Genomic DNA, 20296 nt, shown 5'->3' on the forward strand with positions numbered 1-20296 from the left:
ATATACAATGTAGGCCTATATAGACAAAAATATATAGGGGATATACACTGTAGGTCTATATATACCAAAATATATAGGGGATATACACTGTAGGCCTATATAGACCAAAATATAAAGGGGATATACTGTACACTGTAGGTCCATATAGGGGGATATACACTGTAGTCCTATATTGACCAGAATATATAGGGGATATACACTGTAGGTCTATATATACCAAAATATATAGGGGATATACACTGTAGGCCTATATAACGTAGACTAAAATATATAGGGTATATACAATGTAGGCCTATATACTGTAGACCCAAATATATAGGGGATATACAATGTAGGCCTATATAGACCAAAATATATAGGGGATATACACTGTAGGCCTATATACTGTAGACCAAAATATATAGGGGACATACACTGTAGGCTTATATAGACCAAAATATAAAGGGGATATACTGTACACTGTAGGTCCATATAGGGGGATATACACTGTAGTCCTATATAGACCAGAATATATAGGGGATATACACTGTAGTTGGAATATACAGCACAGGCCTACACAGACCAACATATAGTATAGTTAGAATATACATTATAGTTTTACATAGACCAACATATAATGGGTTTATACGTACACTGTATGCCTACATACACCAACATAGTTGGATATGCAATCTAGGCCGAAACAAGTCAAATATAAAAATGACATATACTGGAGGCCTACATAGACCAAAATGTGGATGGTTTTTCTTGTCACTCTCATATGTCCATGTGTTCCTGTAGGTGTTACTGTGTAAAGGCACAACTCAATAAGAAAGGGCATTATTAGCAATATATCAGCCAGGGTTTAGTTATTTTTACAATAAGGCACGAGGAGGTCTGATATATTAGCAGTAGAATATGGCCAGGGGCTTTTATTGGGCGTGACCACACAGAGCACTGTAATAATGGCCACAAACCCTGGCCTTATTGTTACTACAACCAGTTACCAATGTAATTACAACTCTAACCATTTGGTTGTCGTAATTCCGCTGGTATACGGTCTGGTAAACCATGGCTTTCAGCCAATCTGCATTCAGGGCTCAAACCACCCACTTCATAAACACCAAATAACTGCTCAGCCTTTACGGCCAATTACAGTAGCTGAGAATACAATAACTCTGCCGAGGTGACCAGAAGCTAATTGAAGACTGAACAAAAACAATCCATCCACAACCCATTGGGCAAACTAACAACGGAATCTGCGCCCATTCGCACAGTTGACTGCAATTCTCGTATTTCCCCCCCGGCTGCAGGTTTCAGTGTAATGGAACGGGCCTGCGGTGAGGGTTGGGTACACCGCAGGGAGATGTGTGAATACTACAGGATGTGCTACGAAGTAGCGTGCCACTGCAGACCTGCAGACACGGGAGCTCACTGCTCACCATCCAGGCATTCATGAGTGGGGAAATATCAGCTTGCTCCTGGGCTATTAATACCCAACCATGCGGAGCGCCCGACCGGCAGCATGAGCAGTCAGTCACAGATGAGCCGCTGGGAGGCCACAAATAGGCCGTGTCACAAGCGTGACCTTAAAAACGAAGGTGAAGGTTATTACAGTCGTATTATGGCCATAAATGATCATTATTCACTTTCTCGTGGACCCAGTGCACTGGCAACCTCTGACTGGCAAATGCTAGCGCGTGACTAGAAGTACGCGTGGTGACAGCGATTCAAAACCAACCCACGTCTTTAAAGTAAGTGGGTGGAACTGGGCCAGCCGACCACACGTGAACTGACAAGACTCAGGACTGAGGAAGCGTGTCCCTCCAAAGGTCTAAGGAGGCTTAAGGACCTGGGAACTTTCAGCGGCTAATTGTGTGAAGAGCCGCACAGCTCCTCGTATTTATGATTATGTGGGCTTTGTTACTCCACAGCCTGATCCCAGAGAAAGGGAAGGAACGTGCCTGAAAAGTCCTTCGGATAAAAAACCCATCCCACCGGGGAGCAGAGATGTGTACGACCGAGCCGCAGTGGTGCCTGTCCATAAATGAAAGCACATCACCGTCACCCCCCCACCCCCCCCCCCGCCCCCCCCCCAGCCTCGTCTTACTATGCAAATAGCCTTCCTTCAAAGTCGTGATGTTCCATGGGAAATGCCTGAGGTTTGTGGGTTTAGACCAGGCCCAGTGTCTCTCAAGTGGCCCACCTAAAAATGGATCCACATGGTGAGGCTTGGAGAGGCCTCGATTCAGAGTGCTCGCCTGGGAACAGGATGCGGGATAAAGCCTCGTCCTCTTCAACGTCCAAGACAATAAGAGCTCCCGGAGAGAGAGAGCATGGTGTAATTCAGAGGAGACGCTCCTATCAACCCACCTGGGGCTCGACAAGCTGGATGCTCACTGAAGTGGTGACAGACACCGGTCCTAACGGTGCTCTGTCTTCTCATTGGCCTGCCCTGGGAGGGCCTGCGACACGGACAATAATGACAGTTGACATGACAGTCGCCGGCCCCTCATGGCCGTCACACAGGTGGCGACACGACGGAGGCGGCTCGCCATTGTCACCTTGTCACTGCAGCCGTGCTGATAAGAGCCTGTCCAATACAAATGGAAATAATGAACCACAGGAGACTACAAGAGGTTGGTCCACGCCACAGCTACATATCTAAGCATCTTCAGACAGCCATCAAGCTGCCCACAGATTACAGAGACGCGGTGCCATGGTGGTGTACTGGGCTTTTAGGGCCGTCCCTGGGCTAAAGGCATCTTGGTTGATGGATAGTCAACAGTTTTCTACCATTCAATCAGCTACCATAATATAAAAAACATATTTGTCCATATAAAAGACACACACCATGTTTTATTAAACACATTGTACGCACAGAGCTTAAATTACAAAATTACAAATTGTACGCACTAAATTACAAAATATGCAAAAGACTCCATATTATTAGTCATTATTATTAGGAGCTGGAGATACAGACAACAAGACAAGAGCCTTCATAGATTCAATATATTCGATTTTTCTCACAGACATTTTGTGCCCCGACCACTTTAAGAACCACTAGAGTGATACAATAGTGACTGTATATTCTCAGCAATTCCTAAATTCACTGATGTGTGTTTGAATAAGACTGGTGTCTTGGCTGACACGTAGTCAACCTAGTGTTCAAGAGCATGAAGCATTATGGTAGCTGATTCTAATCCCATGTTAGTCGGCGAAGAAAAGTTATGTCATTGGGCTTTAAAGCACGGCACTTATCCTTGAATTCCTCTGTGTGAAAACGGAAATAGAACATGGAAGAAAATATGTAATTTTTCTCCTCAGCTAAATAATGAAATACTAGACTAAACTTGGTTCGCCCTATAACTTCTGCAGAAAGCATACATGCTCTTAGCATTTCCATATCCTGTTGCGCGTAGCGTACTTCAGTAATTCAATGCTATCACTATCCAACCCATTTATATCAGACGAGGAGATATTATGGCAGCTGCTGATGTGGCCATTTGTTCCTCCTCTCTGGCTGCTTGGGTTACCCCCACTGATATGTCCTATAAGACTGGCTATATACAGTATAATGAATGGTGTTTATGAGATGGAAAAAGCTGGCTCAGGTCCGGTGTGGTTGGACACATCTCAGACACTCTATTGTGTTGCACAGCTTGGCCCCGGCCTATGGATGAGATGATCCATTTAACCACCGGACATCTCATGTTCCACATGACCTGCCCACTGGGAGAATAAGGGATATTCATATCTATAGAGGACACTATGTATATATATATATAAGTATACATACATTATATATACACATGCATGCTCAGTGACGGAGTACACAAATGGTCTGTTTAAAATACATCCGGATACAGGCTAAAAATATTTCTTTTTATGGCTTTATAACTTCTGCGAATCTAACAAGGCATTTTGCGAGGCTGATGTTGTCACCCGAGTTGCTTAACACACCCAAGGGAGCCTAATTCGTTGTTGCAGCCTTCAAAGAATCTGTCAAACTTTTTTAGCTCGACAAGTAAGGCTATCCCAAGCATGCATTCCTCCAAGAACTACAGGCATTCTCCCACGAACAGCATGCATTCTCCCACGAACAGCATGCATTCTCCCACGAACAGCATGCAGTACCCCAAGAACGAACATTTGTCTACTTTTCTACACTTTTACCAACCAAAGAAGGAAGACAATAAATAAATGACTAACAACTGGGAGAATTCCTTTAGGGTTGAGCTACAGATATAAACTAAGTCGAATCGATTCTTCACACTTAGACTGCAGCAAGAAAATGTTGATAGTATCTTTCAATTAAATAGAAAAGCGAAAAGGGAGACAGACAATGAGTATTATCCAATCAAATAAAATCACGGCTAATAAGCTGTGGCATATGATAGATCTTCAGTCCTGGTGGCCCCCTCTAACCATTAGAGCCCAATCAGTCACTCTGCAGTGGATCTGTTTTTCTCCTAATTACTACAGAGAACACAGAGGGGCTGTGGCTCTGTCTCTCAGAGATGTGACCACTCTACATCACTTTATGTCCCCTGTGCCTGCGAAAGAATGGGCCACGTTACAACCAAACAAAGTGAAACAAAGAGGTGTGTAGCGAGGGAAAGCAAGGACGGCGTCTCTCCATCCATGTAAAGTCTCCCGTTTTAATGGCAGACCAATTTTCTCCACACCTTCCTTTTATCAAGAGGCTACACCTGATAAACGTTTCCACCAGCACGCCAAGACAATAACCCATAAAAGACGGCAAAGCGGCGTGCTGAATCCTGACCCGACTTGACATCTATTATCAGTGGGGTTTTGAATAACCGTTATGAAGTAGTGGGGGCTTCGACGTGCACAGAGCGGAAGCTCAGAGTGACTGACACTACTTGGGAAACCCATTAACTGGGAGCTTCTTAACACGTCAAAAGTCCGGCAGTGAATACAACATTTAAATGTACATGGCTTCCAGGCCGCGTCCATGAATATACATGGGCCATGCTCGGTTGACCTTGCCTGGCTCCCTGTACTCCTCTACACTAGGGCTCAGCGTGGACCGCATTATGCGGAAACAAAATGTTGACGGCAGAAAACCAACGGGGAGATGCTCAGCTACACTCCCTGCCGCAACTAACCCACACACGTCCTGCGGGCTCATCTACGTGAATTCCAAATGCACAAGGCTTCCACGCCTGCCTTTCTGGTATAAATTGGTATTGATGCACAGTGGAGATTGTGTTCGGGAGACATATCGATGTTTTGTTTTTTCATACTGTATTGCTTCTTTGCAACTTAATGTGCCTCATAACTAAGCTATTCTTGTCGGTGAGACGAAAATGGAAACCAGGGAATTAAGGGTATAAATGCTTCCGCCTACATTGTTTAATATCTGTAAAACAGCCAGCTCCTCTGGCAGAGTCTTCAAGAGGCCATGTGTTGTCTGCGACTAAAGCAGAAAGACAGGGAGAGACGAATGGAGGAATATGCGATTATTGTTCAGAGATTGAAAAATGCAATAAGGTTACAAATGTCAGAGATGTTTGGCAAGCAGACATGGATCATGTCTCATAAGTAGCCTCAATTAGTGAGGATGAATTTGCAACACCTAAAGGTTTTCCAAGGGTTTAATGAGACTAACCCAAAGCAAAAAGTGTAATGTGCCCCTTTTAATCTTTTAGCAGCATTTGGTTAAAACTCACAAAAGAACAAACCTAATGATATGGCTTTCTTATGCCATTTCATTTATAAGCACATTTGCTGAGAGCGGTTGAGAGTCAACTTTCTTGGAAAACTCTGGCCTAAGTTGAGATGTGCTTTCATTTTGTACGAGCAAAGACACGAGAGACATGGCCCAGGAATTGATAAGTCATCCTTTTTACGTAAGGGCCAATGCAACGAAGGCCACCCTTGATTGCCATGGCCTCTCTGGTTACAACCTCCTGCGTCCAGCTGTCTTTGGATAGGCCTATTTCTGGAGAATGGCGTCCTATATTACCACTGGCAGCAACACCAGAAACCAGCCTTTCCCTGGGGCAGGTTGTGGTCCGGAGAACAGATGACCTCACTTGGTTTGGTCTGCACATGAACATCACATAAAAAATGTGCCAAATGATTTGTGTGGGAAGGCCTTGTACCGTGAGCAATGACATGGTTAGCACATTCATTAGGTTATACACCGATCAGCCATAACATTATGACCACTGATAGGTGAAGTGAATAACACTGATAATATCGTTATCATGGCAGCTGTCAGTGGGTGGGACATATATATAGGCAGCAAGTGAACATTCTGTCCTCAAAATGTATGTGTTAGAAGCAGGAAAAATGTGCAAGCATAAGGATCTGGGCGACTTTGAAAAAGACCAAATTGTAATGGCTAGATGACTGGGTCAGAGCATCTCCAAAACTGCAGCCCTAGTGGGGTGCTTCCGGTCTGCAGTAGCCAGTGCCAATCAAAAGTGGTCCAAAGAAAGAAAAGCGGTGTACCGTTGACCGGGTCATGGGCGGCCAAGGCTCACTGATGCACGTGGGGAGTGAAGGCTGGCCTGTGTGGTCCGATCCAACAGACAAGCTACTGTAGCTCAAATTGCTGAAAAGGTTAATGCTGGTACTGATAGAAAGGTGTCAGAACAAACAGTACATTGCAGTCTGTTGCGTATGGGGCTGCGTAGCCAGAGACCAGTCAGGGTGCCCATGCTGACCCCTGTCCCACTGCCGAAAGTGGTGTGTGTGTGTGTCGCTTACCTGGAGAACACATGGTACCAGGATACACTGTGGGAAGGAGGCAAGCTGGCGGGGAGACAGCGTGACGGTTCTGCTGGGAAACCTTGGGTCCTGCCATTCATGTGGATGTTACTTTGACACGTACCACCTACCTGAGCATCGTTGCAGACCATGTGCACCCTTTCATGGCAACAGTATTCCCTGATGGCATTGGCCTCTTTCAGCAGGATAATACACTCTGCCACAAAGCAAAAATGGTTCAGGAATGGTTTGAAGCACACGATAACCATTCAAGGTCTTGACTTGGCCTCCAAATTCCGCAGATCTCAATCCAATCGAGCATCTGTGGGATGTACTGGACAAACAGGTCCGATCCATGGAGGCCCCACCTTGCAACTTACAGGACTTAAAGGATCTGCTGCTAACTTGTTGCCAGATACCACAGCACACCTTCAGAGGTCTAGTGGAGTCCATGCCTCGACAGGTCAGGGCCTGTTTTGGCGGCAAAAGCGGGACAATATTAGGCATGTGGTCATCATTTTATGGCTGATCGGTGTGCATACAACTGTAAATCCATGAAGTGACAATAGATGGATGGATACTGGACAGACAGATGACATGGATGGATGAACAAAAAATTGCTTTATTTATGCGCCTATCATGGTAAATAATTTTCTCATCTAGTATCACAGCACAGCTTAATACAACTGCAGCCTTCTCTATACAAATGCATAACATGATCAGGATATCAATGTGCTTAGCCCAGCTCACTAAAGCACTAAACAGCTTTGAAAAAGCAGCTTACAATCTAACCCCTTCTTTATGGTCTCTTTCTTCAGTGTTACCTCCATTGGCACATAGCAATAAACATAATTACACCTCAACGCTGAGTGAACATTTCATCAGCGCAAATGACTCACAAACATCTTCAGGAGTGTTTTTTGCTCTGTTAATCAATGTGCGCAGTCAATTGATGAAAACATGTCATTTACAGTGCAGCGTGTGGCAAATTGCTAGCTAATAAACAAGCAATCATCCGAGAGACCCAGAAACACACATAATACTGCACTGTAAAATATTACACATTCAAATGCTTGTTCTCTTGAACGGATGCTACATCTGGCTATTTACTTATAAACAGTCGGTGACATCCCCCATAAAACTCAGTTGGATCCTCAGGGGGAACGCTGAAGGAACCGTGTTTGAATATGGCTGAGGGATGGCCCACAGGACCAGTGAGGTAGCATCATGTGAGTCAGCTCGGTGGGACCTGTCGCTTCACGTCACGGTATTCACCGGGCCGTTCTGTCAGGGACCCTGGCCGCCTACTCACCCTGCCCCAGTAGCCTGCTGAGAACATCCATGCTGTTGCGCCAACAGATCAGGGACTAGTGTCAGTGAGGGGTGTTAAGAAGCCATTTTGAGCTCGCCACAGATCTGTGTTTTCAGAGGGAGGAAGTAGGAAGCCATTTTGGGCTCGCCACGGTTCTGTGTGTTCAGAGAGGGGAAGTAGGAAGCCATTTTATACCCGCCATGAGTCTGTGTTCATAGGGAGGAAGTAGGAAGCCATTTTATACCCGCCATGAGTCTGTGTTCATAGGGAGGAAGTAGGAAGCCATTTTGGGCTCGCCACGGGTCTGTGTTTTCATTGGGAGGAAGTAGAAAGCCTGTCCAGCGCCGTCTGTTCTCCATCTCCCCAGGAGCTGAGCTCAAGATGGTCCATGTTGCCATGCCAGCTACTGTTAAACCCACAACCAACCAAGAGAATGTCACAAACCCACCACGAGCAGCGTTTCAGCACCGTTTCAGCACTGAGTAATGGGCCCACACAATGGCCTTTCTCAGGCCGTCAGCATTACCTAAAACACCATGTCCGCCCAGCAAGGATGACTAGAAAACACATTCGTGGTGAAAGGGCATGCTAATCACACAGACTTAATGCTCAGATGAGATCACGAAGAGATGATGGCGAAGACCTCGATGTTAGGGTGTACACACGGTAGTTCTCCCTCGCCTCTTTTTATATCCACCCTCGTCTGCTTTTGCTCATCCCTTTGTATTTTGCCACACAACCAGAAATCATCCATTACCCACCTCTGGCTAGCCTAATCAGCCTCATTAGTGTAATGGAGACATGTGTCCACAATAATGACTCAATTTAATCAATTATCCACAGAGCTTGTCATGGGCTGCATGGACCTCTTAAAAGGCATAACGCTACACAATCCCTTCTGAAAAGCTTTTTAAGTGGGTGCACCTTTAGTGTTCTAGATTTAAGCTTATAGTAGGTGGACAGGATGGTTAAATATAATACTTTATATGGCTAAGGCAATCAAACCTCTTCAGAGACAGCAAAACCTATAAAAGTCACTACCCTGTGTTTGTGTTGGACTATACTGTTGGTAATTGCAACTTGGCGGTAAAATAAACGAGGAGGAATGAGACTGAGGTGTTTGATAGGACATTAAGAAGGTCACAGGGACATCGTAAAGCTCAGTTCATGAAAGTAGCAAGCATTAGACATTGTAGAACCAATTTTAAAATCCCTGTAAACTTCACAGGGTCAGTTAACTATATAAGCTAGAGTCAATGTTAACTTAAGGCTACATCTTCATCTATCTACAGGGAGTGTTCTAGACCGGTTCAAGCATACACCTCATGCACAAAGAATACAAGTCAACCACAAATTGGATTTGACATAACCAGAGCACTGCAACAACCTGTTTGGAACATGGACGTGGATTCCTCTCAGAACTTAGGGTGATAGATTGCAGAAAACCGGCTCAATTGTGCCAAATAAAATTAACCCATTAAAATAACAACAATAAAAACGCCAGTGATTCGTGTCCAGTCTTAGGGCCTGGGCGGTTTTGTTTTTGTTTACCCACAATGCTATGTGACCTGGTCTCGGGTGATTTATTACCCAGGAAAATGCTGTGGTTGTAAAGACCAATAAATCAATAGGTGGTATAACATTTAAAGCATAAACACTGTAAACCTTGCGGACTCCCTGGTCCTTCTGTCCTTGTGGGCCTGGTTTAGGGCTCTGTGTCCTACTGAAGGCTGGCAGGGGACCACGTTTTCCACCCTGTCGCTGTGGGCCAATTTTCATTCCGACCGTGCATTCACAGTGGGTCCCCAAGGCAAGATGGCAACCGCTTGAAATGCACATATTCAAAGGCAATTTGTGACTCATATTTTGAGCGCATAAGTTCTTGAGACCGAAATGCCCAACCGAGGGGCTGTGACGTGTATGGGTTCACTAAGTTTGGCTGGGAGAGTGGGGAGACAAAGAGATGGAGTGGAATTTGAGGATGAGGAGAACATTATATCGGTATGAGGGCAAAGCAATTAAGCCCAATGGAATCAATTGTAGGACTAGATGACCTCGGGGAAATAGCCCATAGATCCAGTCTGATGACGGATCCTCACTAACCTGGAGAGGCCCCGCACAGGCCGTTTGATCTACAGGGCAGCTCATTTTCTGATGGATTCAATGGGAAAACACCAGGGATTTACCCACAACAGCCTCACATGAGGACAACTGAAATCCTATATGGCAGCTACATCAAACACAGGTCACTGACTATGTTAGGGTCTGTAGATGATGTGCATCAATGCCAGGTTGCCTAAATGATTGATTAAACAGGAGGGAGGTAATCCGGTCAAAACACAGTTATCCCTCATCAGACCAAGTGGAAAGATATAGTCCCAAGACTTCTCCCTCAGAGTTGAGGCTGAGCTATTGCTGCTATGGGTATTGATTTCTCAGTAAATCGCCTTCAGGTGACAGAAGAAAATGCTGAGTAGGGTGATGCAGGCAAGCTATTCTAACATTCTACATTAATTCACTGCTTAGGTGCAGATTAACATCGATCAGAGTTCCTGGAGTTAGTGGAGGCCTTAAATGGGCAAGTTAACATCCACCTCCTCCAGTCAAGAACAAGCATGAACAACACCTTTTTTTTTTTTTTTTTTGCATGAAGCTCTTCAGTAGATTTTAGCATCATAAAACATTCTGAGAACCCAATCATTCTAGTTCTTAAAGGTTGGCGATTTTGGAAGTGGTACAAAAATGAAAGTTGTCTCTGAAGAGAAAGTTTACTTTATAGATGTTGTATCAAGGTAACTGAACACACTTCTGTCGGAGACATTAGTTATGCAGTGGACAAATAGTGGGACATTTGCTATATTCACCAACATGCCCTTGACAAGGCAAATTCACATTCAAGGACATTGTTATGTTCTCATACATAAAGCAACAGCACCAGAACATCCCTTCTCAGTTTGGTTGGGCACAGCCAAAGTATCCCTTACATAACAATAGAACACCACAAAAGAGATGGCCTATTTGAAGTAGAAGTTGAGTAAAATACATTCTCAAGGGGGGGGAATATGACTAAATAGAATGTGTACGTAAGCCTTTTATACTAACTACACCAGATTAGATACAAAGCTTAAATCGCTAATGCTGTATCAACACAACGACAGTCACTTTCACACACATTTCTTACTCAAGAAAAGCATTTGAATCCCTTAAAATTGCCCGATCCACGCTGCAACCCTTCAAATGGAGATGAGAATCAACGCAATGTTCCTATTGTGCTCAATCTGCCACGTAAGTCCTTATCCACGTGTTTGCATAGTCCTTTAAAACTGATAGTGCCAAAGAACAAAAGACTTCTCCCACAGATCATAAAGGGCACATGATTGAAAACATATTTTGAAAGCAGTACTCAACACATGTTGGTAACCGAGTGGACCTATTGCTTTGAAAGCCATCCCTCATCAACGGAAGATGAATGGCTTGACATGACATATTAATCAGAGGTCCTGGTTATCTATGCAGAGCTAAGGACCCAAGTAATCTCTCTCTTTGGCTATATATAGAGAAAGATGAGCTTTACCGAGCGAAGGACAAGAGCCCTAAAGGCCTGGGCCGTCCTCAGTCAACCTTGATGAGATCAGTAACTAGACCTATGATGACAAGCATTCAGCCCATCCATACAGTGTGTCTTTTGTCATTCACGTAGGGCACCAAAAGATATGAGTCAGAGGGAACATGGAGAGATGCCGCACTATGTCAGCCACAGTAAGGATTACCGCCAAGCCCTGGGCTTATGCTCAGAAAGTGTCTCACTGAGCATGAGTGAGCATCACCTGTGAGACGCTCCTGGTAATTGGGAGCACAGCGGTGTGGAAAGACGGAGCAACAAGTGAGCTTGGGTCTGTTGGATGACGAGTAACTGTCACACGACGGCAGACGGCCAAGGATGTGGCATCAGTTGTTATTTCATTCTCTATGTCTGTGTTCAACCAGAACGCACCAGTGAACAAGACAATGCTAATCCATTAGCAGCTAGCACAGCCTGCCGTCTAAGGTGTGAGCACTCTGAAACGGAAACGAACATAACCCCGTTTGTGTTCAGTGAGATTCTCAGGAACACCTGTGTCTTTAGTATCCTTTACTAGTGCATACCAGTCTAAAATAACTATTTTCAACGGACTGTAGGGGCGGCAATAAAAAAATAAACAAAAGCAATTAATTGAATGAATCACTTTGTTTACATGATGAGGTTGGAAAAGTAATGCATCAAAATGCAGCCAATGAACAAAACTGAATTGTGAACCCATGGGTTAAACCAAACCAGTGTTCTCACTGCCCTATGTTGCCCATATGAATGTTTAGCTTAATTTGCACTACGGTGAAAAGGTTTTACTTTTTGGCTAACTACAGACCCTTGCCAATCCCTCCACCTCCACGCACACTAACACCCCAGATTCCCAATTCCTTACACATCCAGCTGCCCAATACTTCCTGATGTTCAAGCATATATTAAATTACATTATGTTTTCTGACACCTTTCATTACAACTGAACAGTAGATCATTTGGAAATTCATTCCAGTTCATTTCCGGAGTCAAAATCCTAATACACTCTAGCTATCTGATGACGATTTACAAGATATGTAGAGAACCTACAAGTTCACCTACATAAATAATTAATTGCTATTGTTTGCCATCTACCCTGCTTAACAAGGTTGCTTTATTGCTATTGTTGTTGTAAAATTAGCTGTCTAGCTATTAGGTTAATATGATTCACATATGCAGCAGATAACTATAAAGTAAAACATGTTCTTTGTGTGCACCTTCCACTACTACGATCCACTACTGCTATTGTCCTGTCTGCCGACAGGTGAATGGAATGGGGAGGTGCAGCGTGAGTTAATACAGCAGGGGGAGTAGGAGTGCTTCTCAAATGCGATATTTGCGTGTGTTCTCCACACTTTTGTCCTCACCAGAATGTACTGACGGAAACGTCCTCGGAGGACACACTCAGAGCCCGGGAGTGTGAAGCACGGTAGCGTACATGTTGAGAAACACCCTTGGTTTAATGCCTTCAAACCAGTCAGGGTGCCTGAATAAATCTCTATTTCAGCACAAACTCCACACCACCGAGCAGTAAAGGATTGAGTTAACATGTAATAGAATTTTGTTGTGAGAGGACCTCAGAAAGTTTGTTACAAAGTGAAGACCCTTGGGGCAGAGCGGATTAGTGAACTTTCAGCACTCTGTGAGGGGGATAACAGCAGGCAAATTGCTTCAGCACCTTGGATCGAAACCCTATGGCATGGAGAAATGGAACAGCATGAGTGAAATGTTTGCCATGGCTACGCTTTAAAGAGCTACCGTTTAACTTCAACAGACATGTCTGCATACACACACCCATACCCACACAAACACACAACACCATGAAACTGTCATTAGGTTTCTGAAGCTAGTTATAAACCAAAAATGTCGACTTGGGTGATTTAATCGATGAGAAACATTTGTTGCCTCTGACCAAATGGCATATAAATCCTCCAGCAATCCCCTGAGCAACCATAGGAATTCATGAATGCTAAACGCAGTTGGTTTCTCTACACCCCTAACAAAGGATTTGCTTTGATACAACACAGCTTTGGCTCTTGATTAGATAAGGACGCTGAGCGGACATTTACTTTCCAAATATTAATATTAAATGAGGCCGGGCTTCTGATGTAGTATGATAATGACACAGGCTGGTGCGGTGCAGGCTCCCTGCTATCTGTAAAAGTAGTGGTGTTGTTGCACTACGCTGTGGAAAAGGGAACAGGCAGAGATTTTATGGAGGGCGAACTGATTAATAGTGAAGGGAGGAAAGAAGGGATGGAGGGCAGAGATGTTTTCAGCACAGAGATAGGACACGGAGGGCTGAAAATACCCCAGCGCCAGTCTGCTAGATGACACAGAGGAAACCACAACTAGGCTAATCTTACTGTCCAACTGATTGTTTGTCGTCCAGTCAGCGCTGCTTCTTTCGGACATTGGTCACTGTGACTCACTGTGAATTGCCGCAATTGACAAATGCCTTGATTGGTGGTTTCATCGGCCATTCAAAGGAGACTTGGTCTTAATCCTGACCGCTACACACGCCATATACTGTGACAGGGTAATCTGCCCGAGCCCCCCCCCCCCCCCTCGATGCAGCTCAGACTAATACAAATCCCAGTAGAATCAGGAGCCAGATGGTCAAGAACAACTGCTGGAGGGGCCTGGAGATGGGACATGCCGGGAGTTCCTGACACTATTTACCTTGTGATTCAAGTTACCGCTCTAAAGCCTGTGGTGGGATACGCCTGTGAGCGGGGGTGCTGCTCGCACCTGGCCTCGGGGTCACGACACCAGGCCGACGGCCCGCTCACCTCCGCTCCGCTCTGGGGTGTCAGAGGCCCTGGGCAGGCGCGGTAACCTTGTGATTCTCGGAGTGCCAGAAGGAGAGCAGTGCGTTCCCAGGGGTGTCAGGATACAGGACGTCTTGTCACCCTTTCTCCTAGTCCACAGGCCCCAAACAACCTCTCCCCCCCCCCCACGCCACCTCTATACAGCCTGACTACTGGGGGTCTGCAGCCGGAACTGAGGGGGAGCGCTCCCTACACGGAACGGAGAGTGATCCCCACACAGGGAAACACTGACTCCCCTGGGACAGCGATTAAACTGTCATTAAGGGGAATCAAGGCACCAAAACGACTGTCAGACTGCTGGCATGATCATTAAGAACTTCACCAGGGTGAGGAGCTCAATTACTGCACAGTGGGAGACGGAGCCCTAGTGAAAGCCCCCACCGGCCGCTCCAGGCCTCCTCGGCTGATCCCACACCCGAGGGGAGACGCATCCCATCAGCCCTCTTTCCCCTCCCCAAGCAGTGACAGGCAGGCCTAGGGACACCAGCTCAGAGCTAAAGCCTCTTCCTTTATCCCCTCCCTGTGCAGAGTGTGTGTGTGTGTGTGTGTACGTGAGGGGATGGGGGGGGGGGTTGCCATCACCACAACGCGTTAAGTACAGGTCGAGCCAGACAAGCCCCCCAGGGAGAGCCCCCCTGGATCCATGACCTCAGCCTCCTTCCAGCCCGGCAGCCCGGCGTCTGATCCCCTCCACATGGATCACACACCATCCACCTTCCCTGATCTCAACCGGCCTTGCCAGTCAGGCATACGCCCCCCCCCCCCCACCCCCGGGCAGGGTGTGGTGCAGGGTTCTACCACGCAGGTCCACTGGAATCAGATCTGTGCTGCCAACTATTGGCCTCGCCATGGTTCCGATATAATGGGCAGCTGCCTGGTGCCGGAACCTCAGATGGCCCAGAGAGCCGGCTGTGTGTAGAGCCGTAGGTTAGCAGCGTTTGGAAAGGTAGACCCCGGGTTGTTGTGGTGTTATTACGCTTCCTGCATGACTGGCTCCACACAAAAGGCTTTGTCCCGTCAACTAAGCCCCCATAATCCACTGATTCAATATTCCAGAGGATGCCCATTTTCATAAACAAAACACAATGCCCACTGTAATCTGTGTGGAACGGCACTGTTTTCCTTTCATTGGATGGTGAAACTGTATGTGAAAGTCCAAGTAAAAACTTTTTGAGGAAATTGAAACCACAAATCAGATTATCCATGTACAACTCCTTCAGTGGCTTTCCGACTTCAACTGAAACATTCTCTTTAATTGTTCCCGGTCCGTGATAAATCCCCAGATATGTCACGTATCCATCTCATACACGCGCAATATCCCCTTCCCCTGATCTAGACAACTTCACACATCAAATCAGGAGCCATGGCCTACAGCCACCAGTTACTGGCAGCCCTGGCACCCAGGCAGGGCAGCCACAGAGCAACATGGTGGAGCGACCGCTCCGGAAACGCTGTGGTCGCTCCACCATGTCTGGAACGACTCAGTGGCCATCAGGAATAGAAACGTGCAGAAGAGCCCCTGCATGTTATCATGGGTCTGACGTAACCAGAAGCGTATGGTCTCACAAACAGCTATAGTATCACCTTGAGACGCAAGGGTCAGGTCAAGGTTCACATGTATCTTGTTCAAATACGCCAAAACAGATATGGACCAATACATTAGTACATCGGTTTACAAGTAACATTTTGGCGTTTAGGATTTTAAACCTAATGACTACCACCTCTTTGTCTGCTGAGTAACTTCCAGAACCTTCCAAAACCTTGTGTCAGAGTCACTCTTCTTGTTAGCCTAAATACATCTTAGCAGATCTAGAATTGCCCACCAACAAAATGCAGGGATGAAGCATGAACGAGAGATGAGGAAAGGGAAGAAGGAGCGAGATAAATAATGCATCACTTACCCAGAAGATGAGGTTGAAGAGGAACATCATGTACTTCAGACAGCAAAGACAGCCGCGTGCCATGTTGCACTTCTTGAACTCTAAAAGGAACACAAAGGATAGATCCAGGTAAAAGACCACGTATTTGCTGCCTTTCGGCGCGGTGTACTTGTTGGCGCTGCTCTTGTCCCCTCCGACGTTGACGCTAGCATCGGCCGCGGTCCCAGCGGGCCCCTGTGGAGCGGCGCCATGCGGCCCCGTGGAGCCGTAGAACGCACCGGCGGTGAAGCCGCGGCCACCGAGCGGGCGGCCGGAAGTGGAGGCGCGGGCAAAGTCGGAGTCGCGGCTATCCACGGACGGGCTGCGGTGAATGGCGGACTCTTCACTGCTGGACTTCTCCATGCTCTAATGATGCCTCTGCAGGGGGGCTCTCAACTACAACACACTCTACCATGTCTCAGAGACCACAGGTCACGACACCCCCCCCCCACTTGCAGTCCCTCTGTGACCTGTAGCCTACTGGTTCACGCCGAGCCCAGAAACCGCCAATCTATCTACCACCCCCAGCAACAGCAGCAACTTTCGGCCACTTGGCTAAGCGAGGGAGGGGAACAGGCAATGTTCCCAGCGGTCGGTGTCTTGTGGCGGGTACCCAGTGTCTGCCCTCATGCTCCTGAGGTAGCCATGCGGAGAGATCCTGGTCCGGCGCGGGGCATTATCATCGCCACCCCGGGCGAGTGACGGCGGGCTACGGGGTCGGAGCGCTTCAACGGTCTCCCCCCGGATCTCCTGGGCTCTCCACACCAATGAGATGTGCGCCTGCAGGAGCGGACCCCCCTGTGAGCCTCCCCGCAGCTGCCCCACTTCTCCCACCACGTTCACCTCCCCCCTGCTGCTGACCTCAGCACTGCTCTCTGCCTGGGGAGAACTTTTACTCCCCTTCACCGTGACAAAACAACAAGCCTGTGTCTTTCCTCCTCTCCTGCTCTCTCGGTCCTTTGTGCTCGGCTCTCTCCAAGGCGCGGAACGATGCGCTCTCTCTCCCGCTTTCCTCCGCGCTTCTACGCTCGTCTACAGTGTCATTCCGGCACTCAGCTGTTCAACTCTCAGCTCTCTGTCTGTGCTCTCAGTCGCAGCGCTGTGGCTGATGTGTGCTATTATCAGCAAGACGCAGCTAACGGACATTCACGTCCCCCCCCGTAACTAGAGAACTGCCCTCAATCTTTCCACCTCTCTCTGCTCACTCTCTCTCTCCCAACCTCCCTCCCTGACTGTATCGCTCCCTGCCTCTCACAAGCCCATCCCTGCTGCTCAGGGACCAGCCAATGAGGCGGCGGGATGCGGTTGCATGCAGCCGGGGCTCCTCCCACTGCCCCGACCATGTCTTTAATAAGCTGATCATAACACCGGTGTGACTGTACAAGTCACTCATTAAATGAAAAAGTCTTGAGGTCAGACCAAACGTGCCCGAGGGAGGGGGCATGTAGGTCGGTGCGTGTGGAACACGTCAGCTTTTCTGATTTCACACTGAAAGATATCCTGATGCAGCCTGCCCTCCTGTGATTTCATTATGCCACACGCTATATATATGCTCTGTGTCAATGTTCTGGGCAGAGGCTAATCAGGCCTGAAGCCCTTCAGTCCAAAACCGCATTGGACCCTGACCGGCAGAGAGGAAGAAAATATTTGATTTTGATTATTGTTGTGTTTTTTTTTTTTTTACTGCAACCTATGGAAGTTTCCAATTCGGGCTGCATGCGTGCCAAAAATAGAACAGCACACTTGTTTCGGTTGTGTGAGATAGTCATACAATACAATCCATAGAAGGCTTTTCATCAAGACGCGTTACTTTCAGGAGCAGAAAATAATAATGCTGCCCCTGCAATTCTCATACCACAAATTATTATTTCACGTTGAGTCATCAGTTGATCAAAACCTGTGCATTTCCATTTAAGGAGCACTAATAAATTGGCAGGGACGCTGCCTCAAGAATTATCTCACCATTTCAAGCATGGAAACTGGAGAGTGGCTTTGAGATACTCAACATATTTCTATGGAAACACGGGGTCAAACACAAACCACCAGTTGTATCACACAGAGCTGACAACATATTACAGCTCCTATTTTATAGAGCTCAACCCTTCCATTCATCGAAACCCTCTGGTTTGGAATACAATCTCAGCCGGCTCAATGTACATGTTCTGGGGACAAAGAGCTGATGCACACAGCCAGATAAAATCAAAACTCTACAATGAGATGCCATTGCCACAGAACATCCTTTCTACCTTCCTAGAAATGCCGTTCAAACAGCAACAACGGTACCTTTCTACCCACTCACAAGGCCCTGTCACAGGCTCGGATTTGGAGAAACAGCCCAGTCTTTGTGTGCATTGCAGCCTTGGTCCCTCAGTCAGCAAGGTGAGGTTGAGTGCTTGTGATGGCTGCGGCTCAGAGACAGATGGAAGGCAGTTTCAACTGAATGGTCTTAAAGTAAACCCAGTAATACCCTGGTATACTCAGAGATGAACTAATCAATCTCGTGTTGTTCTACTGCCGGGGCAGACGCCGCTCAAACAAGCCTGACATCCTGCGGCTCGATGGAGCCGTGGAGTTTGGAAGTCAACGTGATACAAAATCACATTATGATAACAGGGAAGAACAGTCACATGATCACACCACCTCAATTGCCGAGCTCCACCAGAAACAACCGCTCGGTAATAGTGATCTCACAGCGTGTGAGACACATCACCACCAAATTTGCACCAATGACAGTTGGAATGAGGTTCAGGTTGTTTCGGGATGGGTATAAATAGGTTACAATTGCTTGTCACTTTTATTTTCTCTTCTAACCCAATGATTCGTTTGCAAGCTGGGACTTTACAAATGAGAGGGGTTTCCTTTTAAAGTCTTGATTAGCGAGATACAATTAAAGTGCCCCTAGAAATCACAAACCTTAACTCATAATTGGCAAATAAAAAATAAAAAAATTCTTACAATTTATAATTAGCATTACCCTACGTACGATGACAATGGGATATCATTATAATTAAGTGGTATTATAAGGTTTGGAACTGGCAAACGTTTGAATTGCTCCCCATGGTAAAAGATTTTTCTGGTAAAAAAAATATATATAAATCAGCGTTACCATTTATATCACGTGGATAATGACAGCGGTTCTACACAGACAGTGCAAGATATTACCCAGAACGCCACAGATTCACATTTGTTCAGCTCATGCGGGTTGCCCGATTATAGGCCATCAGACCCTTAACTCTAAATTCAATAGCCTGCGTGTCAGCTGACGTCACCTCAGAGGAGAACAGCATTCATCAAGGGGCTGGGGGGGCCTGAGCCAACGCTTGCATGTGTTACTGATGACTGGACTAGACACTCGGGCACGTTCTTCCTTTAGCTCCCTCCTGAGCCGACCCCAAATCCATTCATTGGCATCGACTCAACAGAGGAGAACCGAGATGAATGGGCCTCTAAAGTCCTTTATTGGGTAACCGAGGTAGTCAGAGGAGATCTATAGCACAGAGCCAGAGGAGGGGGCACAAGAGCAGTAAAGATAAAGTTCTGGTATTTTTTTTTCTTACATCAAATTTGTATTGCTTAAATGTATAGGATTGCTACACTGTATCATTCACATGAAGCATATGAGGAAAAAGCCATGTGATGTCTTTTTTGAGGGGATAGTGAGTGGACAAAATAATGGAAACACCACATGGAAAAGGACTGTTACTTTGCACGAACTAAATCACTAATACCTGTAAAAACACAGATGCCACAGTCACATTAGGTTGATTTCCAATTAACAATACACATGTCAGCCATAAAAGCAGTCTGACAATTAAAATGTATATTTTTATATAGGTTTTAATATATTTAGTGATATTTGAGTTTTCAAAGCAACACTGGGCCAAGGAAGCCAGATTACCCGTGCCCAAAATGTATA

General features: G+C 46.3%; 1 protein-coding gene across 6 annotated transcripts in view; it reads right to left on the reverse strand.

The window, feature by feature from the left end:
* tspan9a (tetraspanin 9a) overlaps window positions 1–20296 on the reverse strand; it is a 177738-nt gene that overhangs the window by 55904 nt on the left and 101538 nt on the right. For 4 of the 6 annotated variants that reach the window (XM_034288192.1, XM_034288194.1, XM_034288193.1 and 1 more), the window contains one exon: window positions 16363–16442. In XM_034288192.1, coding sequence (XP_034144083.1) covers window positions 16363–16425 — 63 coding nt within the window. In that variant the 5' untranslated portion in view covers window positions 16426–16442. Of the gene's footprint in view, window positions 1–16362; window positions 17596–20296 lie in introns of those variants that run through there. The other 2 variants (XM_010883312.5, XM_010883311.5) reach the window with 2 other exon arrangements.

The sequence above is a fragment of the Esox lucius genome, chromosome 19 (genome assembly GCF_011004845.1).
Source record: "Esox lucius isolate fEsoLuc1 chromosome 19, fEsoLuc1.pri, whole genome shotgun sequence".
Lineage (NCBI taxonomy): Eukaryota > Metazoa > Chordata > Actinopteri > Esociformes > Esocidae > Esox > Esox lucius.